The 19059-nt window shown below is 42.8% G+C and overlaps 1 protein-coding gene across 1 annotated transcript; it reads right to left on the bottom strand.

Annotated features, from left to right (window-relative positions):
• Positions 1–2282: 2282 nt before the first annotated feature.
• Positions 2283–9156, bottom strand: LOC115171060 (uncharacterized). Its single transcript, XM_029727531.1, has 8 exons — positions 7931–9156; positions 7481–7677; positions 7157–7356; positions 6937–7036; positions 6481–6843; positions 4027–4183; positions 3040–3167; positions 2283–2846 (listed from the first exon to the last, which is right to left on the bottom strand). Exons 1-8 carry the CDS (start codon positions 8481–8483, stop codon positions 2475–2477), a joined length of 2070 nt encoding a protein of 689 aa, XP_029583391.1. The 5' UTR covers positions 8484–9156; the 3' UTR covers positions 2283–2474.
• Positions 9157–19059: the final 9903 nt, after the last annotated feature.

Raw genomic sequence — 19059 nt, forward strand, 5'->3', positions numbered from 1 at the left:
GTTTTAGTCGAATTAACGTCAGATTTGACTTTTCGCAGCAGGTTAGGATAATTCACGTAACAGGTTGATGATCAGGTTGTTAGGAAAATAGTTATATAGTGAACAAAAATATAAACACAACTATTTCAAAGATTTTACTGCGTTACAGTTCATACTGGGAAATGAGTCAGTTGAAATAAATTCATCAGGCCCTAATCTACAGATTTCACATGACTGTCCAGGGGTGCAGTCATGGGTGGGCCTGGGAGGGCATAGAACCACCCACTTGGGAACCAGGCCCAGCCAATCAGAATTAGTTTTCCCCCACAAAAGGGCTTTATTACAGACGTAAATACTCCTGTTTCATCAGTTGTCCCGGTGGCTGGTCTCAGACCCCAGAGGTGAAGAAGCCAGATGTTCATTAACAGGGATGTAAACAAATTTGCTCACAAAATTTGTGAAGCTTTTTGTGCATATGGAAAAATTCAGCTCATGAAACCAACACTGCACATGTTGCGTTTATATTTCTGTTCAATATAAATCGGCTCAAAACAGGCGCAAAACAAAAGTGACGTAGGTCAGCACGTGGAGTAATGAGTAGGATTCTGTTTTCAATTGCAAAAGTGATTGCTTTTGACAACGTATCTGCCTTCCACATGAAACTAGTTTGAAAATGTGAACATATATTTTATGGAAAAGAGATGTTTCTGAACGATGGATTATGCTGCCTTGTTGACAACATAAGGGAATGGCGCAGATTGTTGTTCGATTTGAGCTGGGCACTCCTCCCTCACTGGCTTCACCTGGTGAAGTGATGGCCCATAGGCAGGTTCAAACGAGGTCATACTAGACTGCTGCCACCGATTGAACATAGACTTCACAAAGAACATATCACTTAGTCATGCATTACTTAAATGTGTTGACAGGACAGAAAATGATACCATTACAATCCTCACCAGTATTTCACATATTAAAATATTGGACAGTGAAACATAGATATTTTTTAAAAAAAGTAAACCACAACAGTATCATGAGCAAGTTAAATACTAAAGCAATTGAGCAAAAACTGAACAGGTATCCTAAAGTACAAAATACAGTATAATTTCCCCACACAGAAAATTCATACAAGATGTTAGTTTTATGCAAGTATTTGCATTGTCAATGAGAAACTCAGTGAATATACAGTACCAGTGAAAGTTTGGAAACACCTACTCACTCAAGGGTTTGACTTTCTTTTTACTATTTTCTACATTGTAGAATAATGGTGAAGACTTAAAAACTATGAAATAACACATATGGAATCATGTAGTAACCCAAAAAAAATGTTAAAATATTTTTGGATTTGTTAACATTTACATTTTAGTCATTTAGCAGACGCTCTTATCCAAAGCGACATACAGTAGTGAATGCATACATTTTATTTCATGCATTTTTTTAAAAACATTTTTTTGGTACTGGCCCCCCGTGGGAATCAAACCCACAACCCTGGCGTTGCACACACCATGCTCTACCAACTGAGCCACAGGGAAGTTTATTTTATATTCTTCAAAGTAGCCACCCTTTGCCTTGACAGCTTTGCACACTCTTGGCATTCTCTCAACCAGCTTCATGAGGAAAGATTTTCCAACAGTCTTCAAGGAGTTCCCACATATGCTGAGCACTTGTTGGCTGCTTTTTCTTCAGTCTGCGGTCCAACTCATCCCAAACCATCTCAATTGAGTTGAGGTCGGTGATTGTGGAGGCCAGGTCATCTGATGCAGCACTACATCACTCTCCTTCTTGGTCAAATAGCCCTTGTATCGCTGCAGAATGCTGTGGTAGCCATGCTGGTTAAGTGTGCCTTGAATTCTAAATAAATCACTGACAGTGTCACCAGCAAAGCACCACCACACCACCTCCATGTTTCACGGTGGGAACCACACATGCAGAGATCATCTGTTCACCTACAGACGGCGGTTGGAACCAAAAATCTCAACTTCGGACTCATCAGACCAAAGGACAGAATTCCACCGGTCTAATGGCCATTGCTCGTGTTTCTTGGCACAAGCAAGTCTCTTCTCCTTATTGGTGTCCTTTAGTACTGGTTTCTTTGCAGCAATTTGACCATGAAGGCCTGATTCACGTATTTTACCAAGTAGGTATATCTTCTGTATACCACCCCTACAACACAACTGATTGGCTCAAATGCATTAAGGAAAGAAATTCCTTACTACATGATGCCATACGTGTTATTTCATAGTTTTGATGTATTCACTATTATTCTACAATGTAGAAAATAGTAAAAATAAAGAAAAACCCTTGAATGAGTAGGTGTGTCCAAACTTTTGACTGGTACGGTATAATGAAGGTATAACACCAGTGTTCAGTCCGACATACTTTAATTTTGGGGCAAATCCAGAACATAGTAAAGGATGGCTATAATAAAATATCAATCAAAAAAATAAAAGGTAAGTCTGTGGGGCAAGTTCAATTCTTGTGTAGACCTATGCCTTCTGTCAGGAGGGCATGTGGAGCCGTGATAAAAGTTCAAGCACTTTTGACCCCTTGCCACTGGGGGAGTCATGGTTATCTTGTGGGGTCATCTCCAGCCCATACAGGTGCTCAAGGAAGCCATACAGGGAGGCTAGCTGATCTGGGTACCCCAGTTCAAACACACGCAGAAGCTTGAAAAGCTTGTCCAGTGCATTGCTCAGGCCCTCCTGAGGCAGGGGGATTGCAATCCTATCAACAGGGAACACGATGCAAAGCTGCCGGCCAGGGGCCTCCAGGGGCCCCACGCTCAATATGTAGGGCTGAGCGTGGGACACAGACTCTGGGCCCTCCAAGGAGGTACGGTCACAGAATAAGGAGGACACCATGGTGTCTATCTGTAGAGGAACAAAGGAGGAAAGGTCTTTCAAGGGGATTCTTTCAAAATGTCATTGTTACCTTTCCTTCTAAAGTTGCCAAACATTTCCTTCTAAAATTCCACTAGTTCACAAACTTAATCTATATGGCAATGAGGAAATGTCTGGGTTCACTGCTCAGTCTGACCAGGAAGAAAAATACTGTGTTGCTCACCGGTACAATGTCCACCAGATACCGAATGACCTGCCTGACACTGCTCCTGGAGGGTAAGGAGGCTCTACTGGTGTTTGTTGATGTTAGTACATAGATCAGGACCTTCAGCATAGTCAGGGTGTAGGAGTCTGCAGAGGAATCAGTGGGGAACAAATGTGAAACTTAGCATTAAAAAAAACTTAAAACACAGCAATCTACTCTCCAATTACTCTAACCACTGAGTAAATCATACAGTTAATTTCCAGTCAGTCTGTCAATGGCTGATTAGGAGGTTCACTGTAAAGTGTCTATTCCGTGTATACTGAATAAAAAAAAGAAACGCAACATGCAACAACTTCAAATATTTTACTGAGTTACAGTTCATATAAAGAAATCAGTCAATTGAAAATCGTATTAGGCCCTAATCTATGGAGCCAGGCCCAGCCAATCAGAATTAGTTTTAGACAGAAATACTCCTCAGCACCCCAACCAAATGATCCCACAGGTAAAAAAAGATGTGGAGGTCTTGGACTGGTGTGGCTACACATGGTCTGCGGTTGTGAGGCCGGTTGGACGTACTGCCAAATTCTCTAAAACGACATTGGAAGCAGCTTACGGTAGAGAAATTAACATTAAATTCTCTGGCAACAGCTCTGGTGGACATTCCTGTAGTCAGCTTGGCTCCATCAAAACTTGAGACATTGTGTTGTGTGACAAAACTGCACATTTTAAAGTGGCCTTTTATTGTCCCCAGCACAAGGTGTGCCTGTGTAATGATCATGCTGTTTAATCAGCTTCTTGATATGTCACACTTGTCAGGTGGATGGATTATCTTGGCAAAGGAGAAATGCTCACTAACTGGGATATAAACAAATCTGTGCATAAAAGTTGAGCGAAATAAACCGCATATGGAACATTTCTGGGATTTCATATTTCAGCTCTTGAAACATGGGACCAACACTTTACATGTTGCGTTTATATTTTTGTTCAGTGTAGTTAACCCCTGACCTCCTTGCTGTGTGGCAGCCAGTTGGAGAAGTGCAGAGATGTCCGGGTGTTTTTCACACTCTGCGATCTGGTACACCCTGGGCAACACGAACGACGACCACTGGGCCAGGAAGGAGTGGCCTTTACCTGGGAACATCCTCTCAAACTCCAGGTCAATCTGAACAAACAAACACCTTCAGATCCCAATAATACACTTAGTCGATTATCATTCCTGCAACATTATTTTGTTTAAATATAATTTGATCTCTGAGAAATTAAGGTAACTGATCGCATCCAAATTGGCCATTTGAATTTATAGGATTCATATAACATTCAATAAATAGACATGAGGAATCCAAAGGAATAGTCAAAAGCCACACACGGACCCACCACGACAATCCCACCCCAACAATGAGTATATAGTATCAGTTCTCTGTGTTTGACAAGTAGTATGGAGCTGCGGAACAGAGTATTGTTTCTTCATCCTATCTAATGTGTTCTCAGTGAATTTAGTGACGTTTTCTATCCCCCTGTTCAGAGAAATTTGTCATTGAAGTTATGTTTATGTCCCATCCTATGTCCTGATATTACCAGGTTGACCAATAGATGGTGCTGTTCCTGCTATTATGTTTAAAACATTGTTTAGAAGCTCCCCACCCCCCAAACTCAATGTTAAAAGGAACAGTTCCCAAATTACAAAATTATATTGGTATCCTTACCCTGTAAGCAGTCAACAGACAATGTATGACAGCAACCCATGCTTTGGTTGTTGGCCACTGTTTCAAATGCTAACTTTTAAGCATTTGTGGCAAAAATCTAATTCAAGTCAATGGTACCTATATTAGCATTTTCACGCTTCATGTTCAAAATCAGCCTCAAGTATTTTAACATTTATTTTGTAACTCAATGATGTTACTTATACCGGTAAGTGTCAAAATAATGGAAACACTTGAGTAAACGAGGGATACAAAGTCTATTGACAGCAGGTACTTCCACATAGGTGTGGTTTTTGAGTTAATAAAGCAACAAACATCCCATCAAGTTTAGGGTCATATATAAAAATACTGGTCAGGCCATTATTTTGGCTACCATGGATAAGCCCCCATAGGATGACAATGCCCCCATCCACAGGGCACGAATGGTTTGATGAGCATGAAAACGATGTAAACCATATGCCATGGCCATGTCAGTCACCAGATCGTAACCCAATTGAACACTTATGGGTGATTCTGGAGCGGCGTCTGAGACAGCGTTTTCCACCACCATTTGGGGCGGCAGGTAGCCTAGTGGTTAGAGCGTTGGACTAGTAACCGAAAGGTTGCAAGATCGAATCCCCGAGCTGCTGTTCTGCCCCTGAACAAGGCAGTCAACCCACTGTTCCTAGGCCGTCATTGAAAATAAGAATTTGTTCTTAACTGACTTGCCTAGTTAAATAAAAAGGTAATATATATATATAAAACAGCTTCAATGCTTCTTGGCATAGATTCTGGAACTCTATTGGAGGTATGCGACACCATAATTAAAAAAATATATATATATATATTTTTTTTTAATTATGGTGTCGCATACCTACAATAGAGTTCCAGAATCTATGCCAAGAAGCATTGAAGCTGTTCTGGTCACCCTATTAAGACGCTTTATGTTGGTATTTCCTTTATTTTGGCAGTTACCTGTAGATGATTTGGATATGAAACGCAAAAATGCTAAAATAGGTACCACTGACTTGCATTGGATTTGTGCCACCGATGCTGAAAAGTTTGCATTTTAAACATTTGCCAGGTAAACAAAACCAAACAATTGGCTGATGTCATACCTTGTCTATAGACTGCTTACAGGGTAATGAAACCAATGTGTAATTTTGTAATTTGGGTGAACTATCCCTTTAACATTGAAGGGGGGGGGTTATCATCTAATAGCAGGAACAGCACCTTCTAGTGGTCAAACCTGGTAATATCGGGATGTAGGATGGAGGGCAGATTACATAGGATGAAGAAACAATTCTCTGAGCAGCAGCTCCATACTACTCGTCAGACATAGAGAACTGATACTGTATACTCTTTGTTGGGCTGGGATTGGTGTGGGGGGGGGGGGGGGGGGGTCAGTGAGTGGCTTTTGACCACTTCTTTGATTCCTCACACAGTATCTTACTCATTGTTAGAACAAAGTTGGGTTCAAATTGGATGTTAGGTACTATATTTATGGAATATTATATGAATCCTATAAATTTTTAAAATAAAGGCAATTTTGGGTGCAATCAGTTAGCTTAATTTCTCAGAAATCTAATTATATTTCATTAAAATAATGTTGCAGGAATGCTGATCTTATCTGTTTCTAACTTCAGAAACAATTTCATAACAATTTGAGATGGGTGTCATATCTGGCTAAAATGACATGGAATGACCCTAATACAAGTTTATCTGTGGCCTTTCTAGTCTAGAGAGCATCCGTAGCTTTCTCCATGAAGACTGGACTCACCGTGGCGGGAACGTCAAGAAAACGTGGGTACTCAGCCAACACAGCCCTCATACTAGGCCGTGTGTTGCTGATCCACCTCCTGCGTGCGTTGAATGTGAGGTCCATAGCACTGTGGATGGCAGGCAGGTTCCTGGTCAGGGGCCTGGTTCTCTTCATCAGCTCTATCCACCTCTGGGTCTCCTCGCTGGACTGTCTCTCCAGGAGCCCAGGCCCCGATCTAGGTCCAGGAGGGTCCGCCAGGCCTGGCTCTGGCCGACGCCTCTTCAGCACATACTTCTTCTTGTGGTCTTCAAGGGTGCGTCGAGAGTTGCGCAGGCGCGTCTCAATGTAACCCGTACGGGACAAAGGGTCGTACAAGTGTTCCTACACAAGGAGAAAAAATGATAAGACATAATCGTCTACTCAGTAACTGAGAATTATGTGAATCTTACACCGCTAATCAATTTACTAACTCACTATGCCATTGATGCCAGCAGAGGGTGCACAGAGCCTGAGTCCTGGGAAGAGCTCCACTATGTGCTCTGCCAGCATGGTCTTCTGAGCAGAGGTAGGGTAGCTGCAGAGAAGGACAGGAGATTAAACGTCAGAAACACTCACAAAACATTGAGTCTAAATAGAAGAGCAAAATCTCTCAGTCACATCCCTTCTCGGCCCAAACACACAATCAGCTCCTCACAATCCAAACTCCTCCACGATGAAGGACACAGAGAACTTGATAAGCTTCCTGCGGGACAGCTCACACAGACAGCCCTCCCTCTCGTACTCCCGGACCACCTCAGGACATAGCTGCTCCAGCCATAGGCGCAGGCGACCTACAAAGTCCTGTGGACCAGCCTCCACCTGCTCCTGCCCAAACTCACCGGCCTCCACACCACTCTGAGAATGACAGGTTTAGATAAGGACTGAGGCACACATTATGTCAGTGAACATTTAGTGCCTAATATTGTTTATGAGATTGCGAGGTCGGCGTTTGAGGACTGAGTAGATGTGCTTTACTCACATTAGCAGGATGAGGCAGATGCAGAGCAAGGGCCTCCTCAGCCATGCAGCATCTCTCTATCTCAGGTCGCTCTATTTTGATGTGGGCTGGGCTGAAACAGGGGTGCAATGTGTCCTGGGGCTTGGCAGCCATCTCTCCTTCCAGGGGCACAGCCACAGTCCTCTGGTCTCCTTCATGCAGCCTGTGGTCTTCTGCAACTGAACATTAGCAGAGAGGAGACAATGAGGAAGCGCATGAGAGGTAGCCTAGCAAGCCGCCAGATCTCGCAAGCTTACATGAATGGTTCACTGTACGGATATACCATTCATGTAAGCTTGCGATATCAGGCAGCTTGCGAGGCTACATGAAAATACTGCAAGTCAAGACATCAAGAGAGGCTCTCACTAAAGCTGCCTTTTCTCTGTGAAACTACATCATAACCATCTTTCACTACATTGAGTCAGGACTTACATTGAGTGGTACCGCCCCCTTCAATAAGGGCCATGTCTTCATTGTGCTCCGTCTTGTACACTCTGTTCATCAGCTCCCACTCCTCTGGGATCCCCATGCCCTGACCCTCCTCAAAGTCCACCATCACTGGCCCAGCCGACACAAGGTCAAACGGGTCAGGCAGTCCAGCACAGTCCTCCACCACCTCTTGGGGTTGGGGCTCCACAGTGGTCCTTCGTGATGCTTGGAAGGTTGAGCAAGTAGTCTGACCCATTGGATTCTTAGTGTTGCCGCACCCACCACTACCCCTCGGTCCTGTGTTACAGAATGCCCCTGAAGACCCAGCCTGCACCCTCCAGTCACCCCCGCTGGGGGCCTCTAACCTCTGCTTCAGTCCCAGGGTGTCCTGGTCCCTCTGGGTCACTGAGGAAAGTCCATGCTGCTGGTCCCCTTGGAGCCCGGTTAACAGACGCACAGTCTCACACAGCACAGACTCCACTGCTGTACGCACTGCCTCCTCAATGGCCCCACCCAGTCTGTCCCTCAGGAAGCTGATGGACAACTGGACATCCATCTTTGCACAGCTCTACCTGGCTGTCTCTGACTTTAGACACCAACCACAGGTTAGAGCTCTATAGGACGGTATGTAGCTAGTCTATTAAAAAAAACACCAAAACTGGGTATTGTCAAAGATTTTCTAGTGTAAGTTACTGCTTTATTTCTTCCTCTCTGATAACTGATATGACCACAACATCTCGAAGCCTCTCTCACTTGGAGCGTCAACCAGAGATACACACTGAGTAATATGAATTTTACTAAGAACAATCATATTAGCTAATTACCCTAAAACTACAGCTATCTTGGCAACTCAAAAAACAATGTCAGCATAGCTAGCTAAGCTGGATCACTAACTAGTTACATTACTACCATATTATGCGGAAGACACATTTCAGTTGAATACATTGTTGTGCAACTGGCTAGGTATCCCCTTTTCCCATTGTTGTTCCCATTACTCTTGCTAGCAACAAAACAAGCTCGCTAGCTAATCATTTCCTACAAGCTATCTCTGTAAATGATTAGATTAATTCAATTAGTTAACGTCACCAACATTTCACTGCAAATGATCGAAACGATACTTGAAGTCTACGCGGGATTGGGACTTTAAACCAAAGCTACAATGCGTAAAACATTAATATATACATTTTGAAGCTTTGTAGCTAGCTATCGATTCTAGCTAACTTTCGTCCCCTAAATAAAACGTCATCAGCAAGAGGCCGCAAGCGTCAAAAAAAGAGAACGGTGTGAGGCCAGTCAGTGTACAGAGATTTGACTGTAATTATTCAGCAGTAATGGTGCCAGTGATCGAGACAAGTGAATTGTTCATATTGAAATAAGTGGTGTCATAAATTGCACATAACATTTGCCTGGACACAGCAGAGAGGAAATGTCATAAAGATAATTGTTTCCCCAGAGACTCGACCCCTTTGCTTTTAATGGATAAATATAAAAATGTAATAGCTCTGACCAGCCCCCTGACAGGTTTGAAAGAGCTGACAAAATACACTGAACAAAAATATGAACGCAACATGTAAAGTGTTGGTCCCATGAGCTGAAATAAAATAATTTTCCATATGCACAAAATGCTTATTTCTCTCAAATGTTGTGCTCAAATTTGTTTACATCCCTGTCAGTATTTTCCTTTGCCAAGATAATCCATCCACCTGACAGGTGTGGCATATCAAGAAGCTGATTAAACATCATGATCATTACACTGGTGCACCTTGTGCTGGGGGACAATAAAAGGCCACTCTAAAATGTGTGGTTTTGTCACACAACACAATGCCACAGATGTCTCAAGATGAGAGAACGTGCAATTGGCATGCTGACTGCAGGAATGTCCACCAGATCTGTTGCCAGAGGCTTGAATGTTAATTTCTCTATCCTAAGCTGCCTCCAATGTCGTTTTAGAGAACTTGGCAGTAAGGCCAACTGAGTCAAACCACAGACCACGTGCATGTCGTTGTGTGGGAAAGCGGTTTGCGGATTTCAACGTGGTGGCAGTGGGGTTATGGTATGGGCAGGCATAACCTATGGATAATGAACACAATTGTATTTTATCAATGTCAATTTGAATGCAGAGATACCGTGACGAGATCCTGAGATCCATTGTTACAGACCTGTATCTATCCTACCCTGCCTTTCTAAAGCCAAGTTAACAAACAGATCACCGATCATTTCGAATCCCACCGTACCTTCTCCGCTATGCAATCTGGTTTCCGAGCTGGTCATGAGTGCACCTCAGCCACACTCATGGTCCTAAACGATATCATAACCGCCATCGATAAGACAATACTGTGCAGCCGTATTCATCGATCTGGCCAAGGCTTTCAACTCTGTCAATCCCCACAGTCTTATCGGCAGACTCAACAGCCTTGGTTTCTCAAATGACTGCCTCGCCTGGTTCACCAACTACTTCTCAGAGTTCAGTGTGTCAAATCGGAGGGCCTGTTGTCCAGACCTCTGGCAGTCTCTATGGGGGTGCCACAGGGTTCAATTCTCGGGCAGACTCTCTTCTCTGTATACATCAATGATGTCGCTCTTGCTGCTGGTGATTCTCTGATCCACCTCTACGCAGACGACACCATTCTGTATACTTCTGGCCCTTCTTTAGACACTTAACAAACCTCCAGACGAGCTTCAATGCCATACAACTCTTCTTCCGTGGCCTCCAACTGCTCTTAAATGCAAGTAAAACTAAATGCATGCTCTTCAACCGATCTCTGCCCGCACCTGCCCGCCATCCAGCATCACTACTCTAGACAGTTCTGACTTAGAATATGTGGACAACTACAAATACCTAGGTGTCTGGTTAGACTATAAACTCTCCTTCCAGACACATCAAGCATCTCCAATCCAAAATTAAATCTAGTCAGCTTCCTATTTCACAACAAAGAATCCTTCGCTCATGCTGCCAAACATACCCTCGTAAAACTGACTATCCTACCGATCCTTGACTTCGGCGATGTCATTTACAAAATAGCCTCCAACACTGTACTCAGCAAATTGGATGCAGTCTATCACAGTGCCATCCATTTTGTCACCAAAGCCCCATATAGTACCCACCACTGCAACCTGTACGTTCTCATTGGCTGGCCCTCACTTCATATTCATCGCCAAATCCACTGGTTCCAGGTCATCTATAAGTCTTTGCTAGGTAAAGCCCCGCCTTATTTCAGCTCACTGGTCACCATAGCAGCACCCACCCGTAGCACGCACTCCAACAGGTATATTTCACTGGTCACCCCCAAAGCCAACACCTCCTTTGGCCGCCTTTCCTTCCAGTTCTCTGCTGCCAATGACTGGAACAAATTGCAAAAATCACTGAAGCTGGAGACTCATATCTCCCTCACTAACTTTAAGCATCAGCTGTCAGAGCAGCTTACATATCATTGCACATGTACATAGCCCATCTGTAAATAGCCCACCCAACTACCTCATCCCCATATTGTTATTTTTTTCTTCTTCTCCTTTGCACCCCAGTATCTCTACTTGCACATTCATCTTCTGTACTTCTATCACTCCAGTGTTTAATTGCTAATTTTTAATTATTTATTGCCTTAACTCCCTAATCTTACTTCATTTTAACACACTGTATATAGACTTTTCTATTGTGTTACTGGCTGTACGTTTGTTTATTCCATGTGTAACTCTGTGTTGTTTGTGTCGCACTGCTGTGCTTTATCCTGGCCAGGTCACAGTTGTAAATGAGAACTTGTTCTCAACTGGCCTACCTGGTTAAATAAAGGTGAAATAAATAAAATTGTTGTGCCATTCATCCGCCGCCATCACCTCATGTTTCAGCATGATAATGCACAGCCCCATGTAACAAGGACATGAACACAATTTCTGGAAGCCTGCACACTCAGACATGTCACCCATTGAGCATGTTCGTTCAATGGACTGATTTCCTTATATGAACTGTAACTCAGTAAAATATTTGATATTGTTGCATGTTGCGTTTATATTTTTGTTCAGTATATTTATTGCATTCATTCATTGGATGTTACAGTACTTTGTGCCAATCATATAGAATCTCATTCTAGATCTGCAGTGCCATTGTACTTCAATCTATCTCTGACATGAGCATTGACAAATCATGATTCTTGAAGTGTGCACAGTTTACTCATTTCCAAATGAACAGAATACTAATTTAGAAAATGTGCTTGCTATGCAAAGGTTTAGACTCCCACAACACTATTAGAAAAAACTTGGCATTTTGCATATGCTCTTTTCAGCATTGAGGCAGGACAAATCTGCCAGTGGAAGACAGTCCTCTCCCCGTGGGTTGTGTTTCAGACAGTCATCCTGAGGATACAGCCACAACCTTGAAAAACCCCGGCCACCGGAAAAAACGTAAAAGAACAAGATTTAACAGTCAGACTTTTATTGCAAACTCTGAGACATATATTTATTTGAAATATATGGCTTTGGCCAAATGGTTTTCTGTAATAGTCAAGCATAAGCTATTATAGATAGTGATCAACTGATCATAAGCACTTAATCTAAGGGAGTTTGACCCACCCAGATCCACGTACCCTCTCTATGAATCAGTGAGAACAATCCTGTGAAGTGAAGAGGAACTGATGCTGCCAACCCTCTCTGCAAGAACGTCCTTGGAAAACAATAGTATGCTCAAGAGCTGAAGAGATTTAAAGACAAAAATATTTCCTTACCCCAGGACACTACAACAGGTGACTATATCAGGAAAATAAAGAAAAAGGAGTACTGTCTGCATAGATCTTTGTTTTAAGATTTTATTTATATATATATATATATATATATATCTTAGACTGTACCTGCTCCTTCTCGCTGTTGACAATGACCAGGTCTCCTTCCAGAGCCTGACGGTGCCCCCTGCAGGCTTCCCAAGTCGTGCTCTACTCAGAGAAGGTGTCGAACCCTCAAACTCGACTCTGGACTTCGAAGCCAGTTCCACTGCATTTTTAAATTGTTGCCCTCTAATGAGGGACTGATTTAGACCTGTGGGTGCACTTAATTATTCGTATGTATTATGGATACCCATTAGCTGCTGCCAAGGCAGCAGGTACTCTTCCTGGGGTCCAGCAAAATTAAGACAGTTCATACAATTTTTTAAAACATTACAATACATCAATACATTCACAACACACTGTGTGCCCTCAGGCCCCTACTCCACCACTACCACATATCTACAGTACTAAATCTATGTGTATGTATAGTGTGTATGTATATGCATGTGTCTGTGCCTATGTTTGTGTTGCTTCAAAGTCCCCGCCCCAGGTAGAACAGAAAACCGAACCTCGTAGGGGAAGAGTGGAATACCCCTGGTGTAGAAGCTGCTGAGGGCCTTCACCTCCCTGTTGCTCCTCACTGGTCATCAAAGGCTTGGAGTAACCCTGGATTGTAAACTATCAAGGTCAAAACATATTGATACAACAGTAGCTAAGATGGGGAGAAGGCTGTCCATATTAAAGCGTTGTTCTGCCTTCTTAAGACCACTATCAACAAGGCAGGTCCTGCGGGCCCTAGTTTTGTTGCACCTGGATTTACTGTTCAGTCATGTGGTCAGATGCCACAAAGAGGGACTTAGGAAAATTGCAATTGGCTTAGAAAAGGGCAGCACAGCTGGCCCTTGGATATACACAGAAAGCTAAAATTAGTAATATGCATGTCAATCTCCCCTGGCTCAAAGTGGAGGAGAGATTGACTTCATCGCTACTTGTATTTGTGAGAGGTATTGACATGTTGAATGCACCGAGCTGTCTGTTTGAACTACTGGAGTACAGCTCAGACACCCATGCATACCCCACAAGACGTGCCACAAGAGGTCTCTTCACAGTCCCCAAGTCCAGAACACGGCAGGCGCACAGTACTACATAGAGCCATGACTACATGGAACTCTATTCCACATCAAGTAACTCATGCAAGCAGTAAAATTTGATTAAAAAAAACAGATAAAAATACACCTTATGGAACAGCGAGGACTGTGAAGCAACACAAACACAGGCACATGCATACACACGAACAAAAACATATGCACTATACACACGCGTAGACATGGATTTTGTGTTGTAGATATGTGGTAGTGGTGGCAGCCTGAGGGAACACACACAGTGTGTTGTGAATGTATTGTAATGTTTAAAAAAAATTGTATAGGTGCCTTAGTTTTGCTGGACCACAGGAAGAGTAGCTGCTGCCTTGGGGATCCATAATAAAACATTAAAAAAGGCGACATAGCAAGAAGAGGGGAGGGGGGCTATTTCTCAGAGCAAGAGAACAACACTATGGATGGCGATGTGCAGATAGCCTTATTTTTCCACAACTGTGCCCTTGTTGCTGAATGCATCACCTTTGTGCTGACTTTGTTTAAAATGTATAATAATAGCTGTTTGTTTAGGTACCAAAATTAACACTAAGAAATAAATTAAATAATCTTACAGGACACGAGGGAGAAAACAAATATACTTGGCTTTGTCTGAGCAATTCCTAACTGCCATTAGGTACCGAGATGAGATCCTCAGACCCCTTGTGAGACCATATGCTGGTGCGGTTGGCCCTGGGTTCCTCCTAATGCAAGACAATGCTAGACCTCATGTGGCTGGAGTGTGTCAGCAGTTCCTGCAAGAGGAAGGCATTGATGCTATGGACTGGCCCACCCGATCCCCAGACCTGAATCCAATTGAGCACATCTGGGACATCATGTCTCGCTCCATCCACCAACGTTGGCGGATGCTTTAGTCCAGGTCTGGGAGGAGATCCCTCAGGAGACCATCCGCCACCTCATCAGGAGCATGCCCAGGCATTGTAGGGAGGTCATACATGCACATGGAGCCCACACACACTACTGAGCCTCATTTTGTCTTGTTTTAAGGACATTACATCAAAGTTGGATCAGCCTGTAGTGTGGTTTTCCACTTTAATTTTGAGTGCGACTCCAAATCCAGACCTCCATGGGTTGATAAATTGGATTTCCATTGATTATTTTTGTGTGATTTTGTTGTCAGCACATTCAACTATGTAAAGAAAAAAGTATTTAATAAGATTATTTCTTTCATTCAGATCTAGGATGTGTTGTTTAAGTGTTCCCTTTATTTTTTTGAGCAGTATACTTGTGTTTTACTGTGAGTAGTCTCCACCATTATAGCATTGCGTGAACAAACAATGTCACACGTTTTAGAATATATTGGATGGACTATATTGGATAAAATTCAAAAAAGGGGTTGTATGTTTTCCCTACAAGTGTAGGCCTTATCAATCACTGGTTTCCTCTCCATTTGTCTCAACTATGGTCTAGTCACTTTTAAAGAAAAATAATTTTAAGGGCAATTGAATATGTTCTGTTGTATTTGACAGTTCATGGAAGTAACCTATGCCTGGCAGTCTGCCAGTGAAGTGTGGTATTAAACCAGTCAGGCTACCTCTGGAGAGCACATGGAGGGCTGTGCGGCCCCCCAAAGAAATGCCACCCCACACCATGACTGACCCACCGCCAAACCGGTCATGCTGGAGGATGTTGCAGGCAGCAGAACGTTCTCCACGGCGTCTCCAGACTCTGTCACGTCTGTCACGTGCTCAGTGTGAACCTGCTTTCATCTGTGAAGAGCACAGGGCCCCTGCCAGTGGCGAATTTGCCAATCTTGGTGTTCTCTGGCAAATGCCAAACGTCCTGCACGGTGTTGGGCTGTAAGCACAACCCCCACCTGTGGACGTCGGGCCCTCATACCACCCTCATAGAGTCTGTTTCTGACCGTTTGAGCAGACACATGCACATTTGTGGCCTGCTGGAGGTCATTTTGCAGGGGTCTTGCAGTGCTTCTCCTGCTCCTCCTTGCACAAAGGCAGAGGTAGCGGTCCTGCTGCTGGGTTGTTGCCCTCCTACGGCCTCCTCCACGTCTCCTGATGTACTGGCCTGTCTCCTGGTAGCGCCTCCATGCTCTGGACACTACGCTGACAGACACAGCAAACCTTCTTGCCACAGCTCGCATTGATGCGCCATCCTGGATGAGCTGCACTACCTGAGCCACTTGTGTGGGTTGTGGACTCCGTCTCATGCTACCACTAGAGTGAACGCACCGCCAGCATTCAAAAGTGACCAAAACATCAGCCAGGAAGCATAGGAACTGAGAAGTGGTCTGTGGTCCCCACCTGCAGAATCACTCCTTTATTGGGGGTGTCTTGCTAATTGCCTATAATTTCCACCTGTTGTCTATTCCATTTGCACAACAGCATATGAAATTGATTGTCAGTGTTGCTTCCTAAGTGGACAGTTTGATTTCACAGAAGTGTGATTGACTTGGAGTTACATTGTGTTGTTTAAGTGTTCCCTTTATTTTTTTGAGCAGTGTATATAGTTGGTCAACAGAAACAAGGCGCAGAAAATGGAGACGGCAACTAAAGTAGCAACAGCATATCTCTTTTCTATCTGTACAATGCAAACAAAATATTAGGTTACTTTACTTGTTTTAAAAAGTATAAACAAACGTGTATGACACAGGTAGGCACATACTGTACATCTTATACATTAGTCCACCCAAGAGTCAAAGACAGGATGCTGTTGCACTTACCTCTACGTAGCCCCCCGGTCTCTCTCTCGGGCCTGTTAATATTAATCTCCAGATGGTTACTATATATGCTGGAGTCTATGTTGTGGTGGATGAATCAGAATTAGTTGGGTAACATAGATAATTAAGATGTTTTATTCGTATAATATGCTTATGTGAGATACTTGTCATTAGAAAGTGTCCTTTGGACTCTGGTGTCTTTCAGTTGCACGTTTCCCTTAGCTGGGGCTCAGTCAACTTGGGGCCCAGAGAGGGGAGAGGTCAGACTTGTTTTTTACATGTCTCTGTTGCTATGCAGAATATCAGACAGGGAGGACAGGATGGAACATTGTCTTCATATGTGAATGTGTCTTTACCTATTCTTAAACCATGTGAAGGGATGGCGTGATTAATGGGGAACCAATTATTTGTCTCCACAATGTCTGTGCGCAGGTCACTCCCCTCAGTGAGCTTGTCCAGGAGTGGGAACAAGAGGTGTCTTACTGAGGATGGGCCTCTATGAGATAGCACTGACAGAGGAGATTTATGATGTATTTTGCACTGACAGAGGAGATTTATGATGTATTTTGATAAGAACGCCTAAAAAGCATTCCAGAGGACATGAGCTCATAGTTTTGTTCTATACCATACCAGGGAGGGACGGTTCTAGGGAGACCAGACACTGTTCTATACAATGACTCTGTTGATATAGCAGTTGCTGTCTGTTATGTTTTATAGGTATCTTTCAGACAAAACTTAACCTTTGTGAACTGTTACTAAGATTTGTGGTTCGTCAATGTACGTTGAAGGGGTGGATTCTTTGGTATAAAAAGCTCATTGTATTGTTGTGTAGAGACCTTCCTGGTTCATTCGAGAGAGTGCATTATTGAAGATCAAAGTACTTTTGCAAAAGTATCTTAATTATTAAAGATGTAGTTTAACTCAGACTGGTGTGTTTGTAACTCTCCTCATTTGGTAATGCAGAAATTAGCCACCACAATGTCCATCCTTTTCATGATACCTGATTCAAGGACAAGGGTTGGTTGGTGAGGAAGGTAGAATGCTTTATAACTGAGGGAGGAAGGGGAGAGAGGTTTTACAATGCTACAATTACATCATCATTGATATTTTTCATTACTAGGAATGATTGTCATGATGTTGTAATGTTATGTTCTAACCATCTAATTTATTAAAAACCTAAAGATATTATGAAGACAATTTAAAGGGAACCTGATGATTTTTAGTTCTGTGAATCGTGATAACGAGGGAATGCATTTGTATTTTTAACTTTGTTTTCCATCTATATCTGATCAACTCTTACGCATTTTATATTTTTTCAGTTTCAACAGATTTGAAACAATCAAAGAAAAAGAGCAAAGTTGAAAAGGCCATAACATAACCTACCTGCATAGTAATATAAAGTCTCAAAAGGTCCTCTTTCTTCAGGTTATCTTGATCTAATCAGAATGTTAAGTTGCCAAACCAGTCTTATCTGAGAGCTGCAGGTTCAGATCAATCTCAATCCTAAACCAATGATTTCAGAAAGCTAGTGGTATAGTTGTCTGGGAGCCAGTAAGAACCTAAAACAGAGGTCACGTGTGTAAGGTAGTGGTTAAAATAACATGTGGCATAGCAAGGATACAATTTATAGTATATACAAATTGGCCTCACAAGCAATTAATAATACACAAAGAAAGTGAAAGAATCTGTACTTTTAGTGATTGGCTTGGGTGTATGCTGCAGTGTCACCACATAGCAAAAGGCCGACCTTTACTAAATAAATTAAGATAGACGGCCAAGTCTTTAAGTCAGAGGAAAGTATTAACATAGTGGTGGAATTGGAGTGTGTCGTGCCTTACAAATGTTATATCTCCATGAGAGGTAAATTAGATGTTTGCGCATGACACAATGGATACAATTCTGTTTTGTTGATCAAATATACACTCAACAAAAATAAAACGCAACATGTAAAGTGTGCTGTTTCATGAGTTGAAATAAAAGATCACAGAAATGTTCCATACGCACAAAAAGCTTACTTCTCTCAAATGTGCTCAAATTTGTTTATATCCCTGTTAGTGAGCATTTCTCCCTTGCCAAGATAATCCACAGGTGCACCTTGTGGTAGGACAATAAAAGGCCACTCTAAAATGTGGTTTTGTCACACAACACAATGCCACAGATGTCTCAAGTTGAGGGAGTGTGTAATTGGCATGCTGACTGCAGGAATGTCCACCAGAACTGTAGCCAGAAAATTGAATGTTAATTTCTCTACCATAAGCCTCCAAAGTTGTTTAGAGAATTTGGCAGTACCTCCAACCGGCCTCACAACCGCAGGCCACGTGTATGGTGTCATGTGGGCGAGCGGTTTGGTGATGTCAACGTTGTGAATAGAGTGCCCCATGGTGGGGTTATGGTATGGGCAGGCATAAGCTCCAGAACACGAACACAAACACATTTTATCGATGGCAATTTGAATGAACAGAAATACCATGAGATCCTGAGGCCATTATGAGGCCCTTTTTGTTTTTTTTAAAGATATCTGTCACCAACAGATGCATATCTGTATTCCCA

The sequence above is a fragment of the Salmo trutta genome, chromosome 32 (assembly GCF_901001165.1).
Source record: "Salmo trutta chromosome 32, fSalTru1.1, whole genome shotgun sequence".
NCBI classification, from domain to species: domain Eukaryota; kingdom Metazoa; phylum Chordata; class Actinopteri; order Salmoniformes; family Salmonidae; genus Salmo; species Salmo trutta.

Coding starts and splice junctions, on each gene's coding strand:
- LOC115171060 (XM_029727531.1), bottom strand. CDS start 8,483: ATGGATGTCCAGTTGTCCATCAGCTTCCTGAGGGACAGACTGGGTGGG. Junction 3,168..4,026: donor GGCTGCCACACAGCAAGGAG/GTCAGGGGTTAA, acceptor ATTCCTCTGCAG/ACTCCTACACCCTGACTATG. Junction 2,847..3,039: donor ATCTGGTGGACATTGTACCG/GTGAGCAACACA, acceptor GTTCCTCTACAG/ATAGACACCATGGTGTCCTC.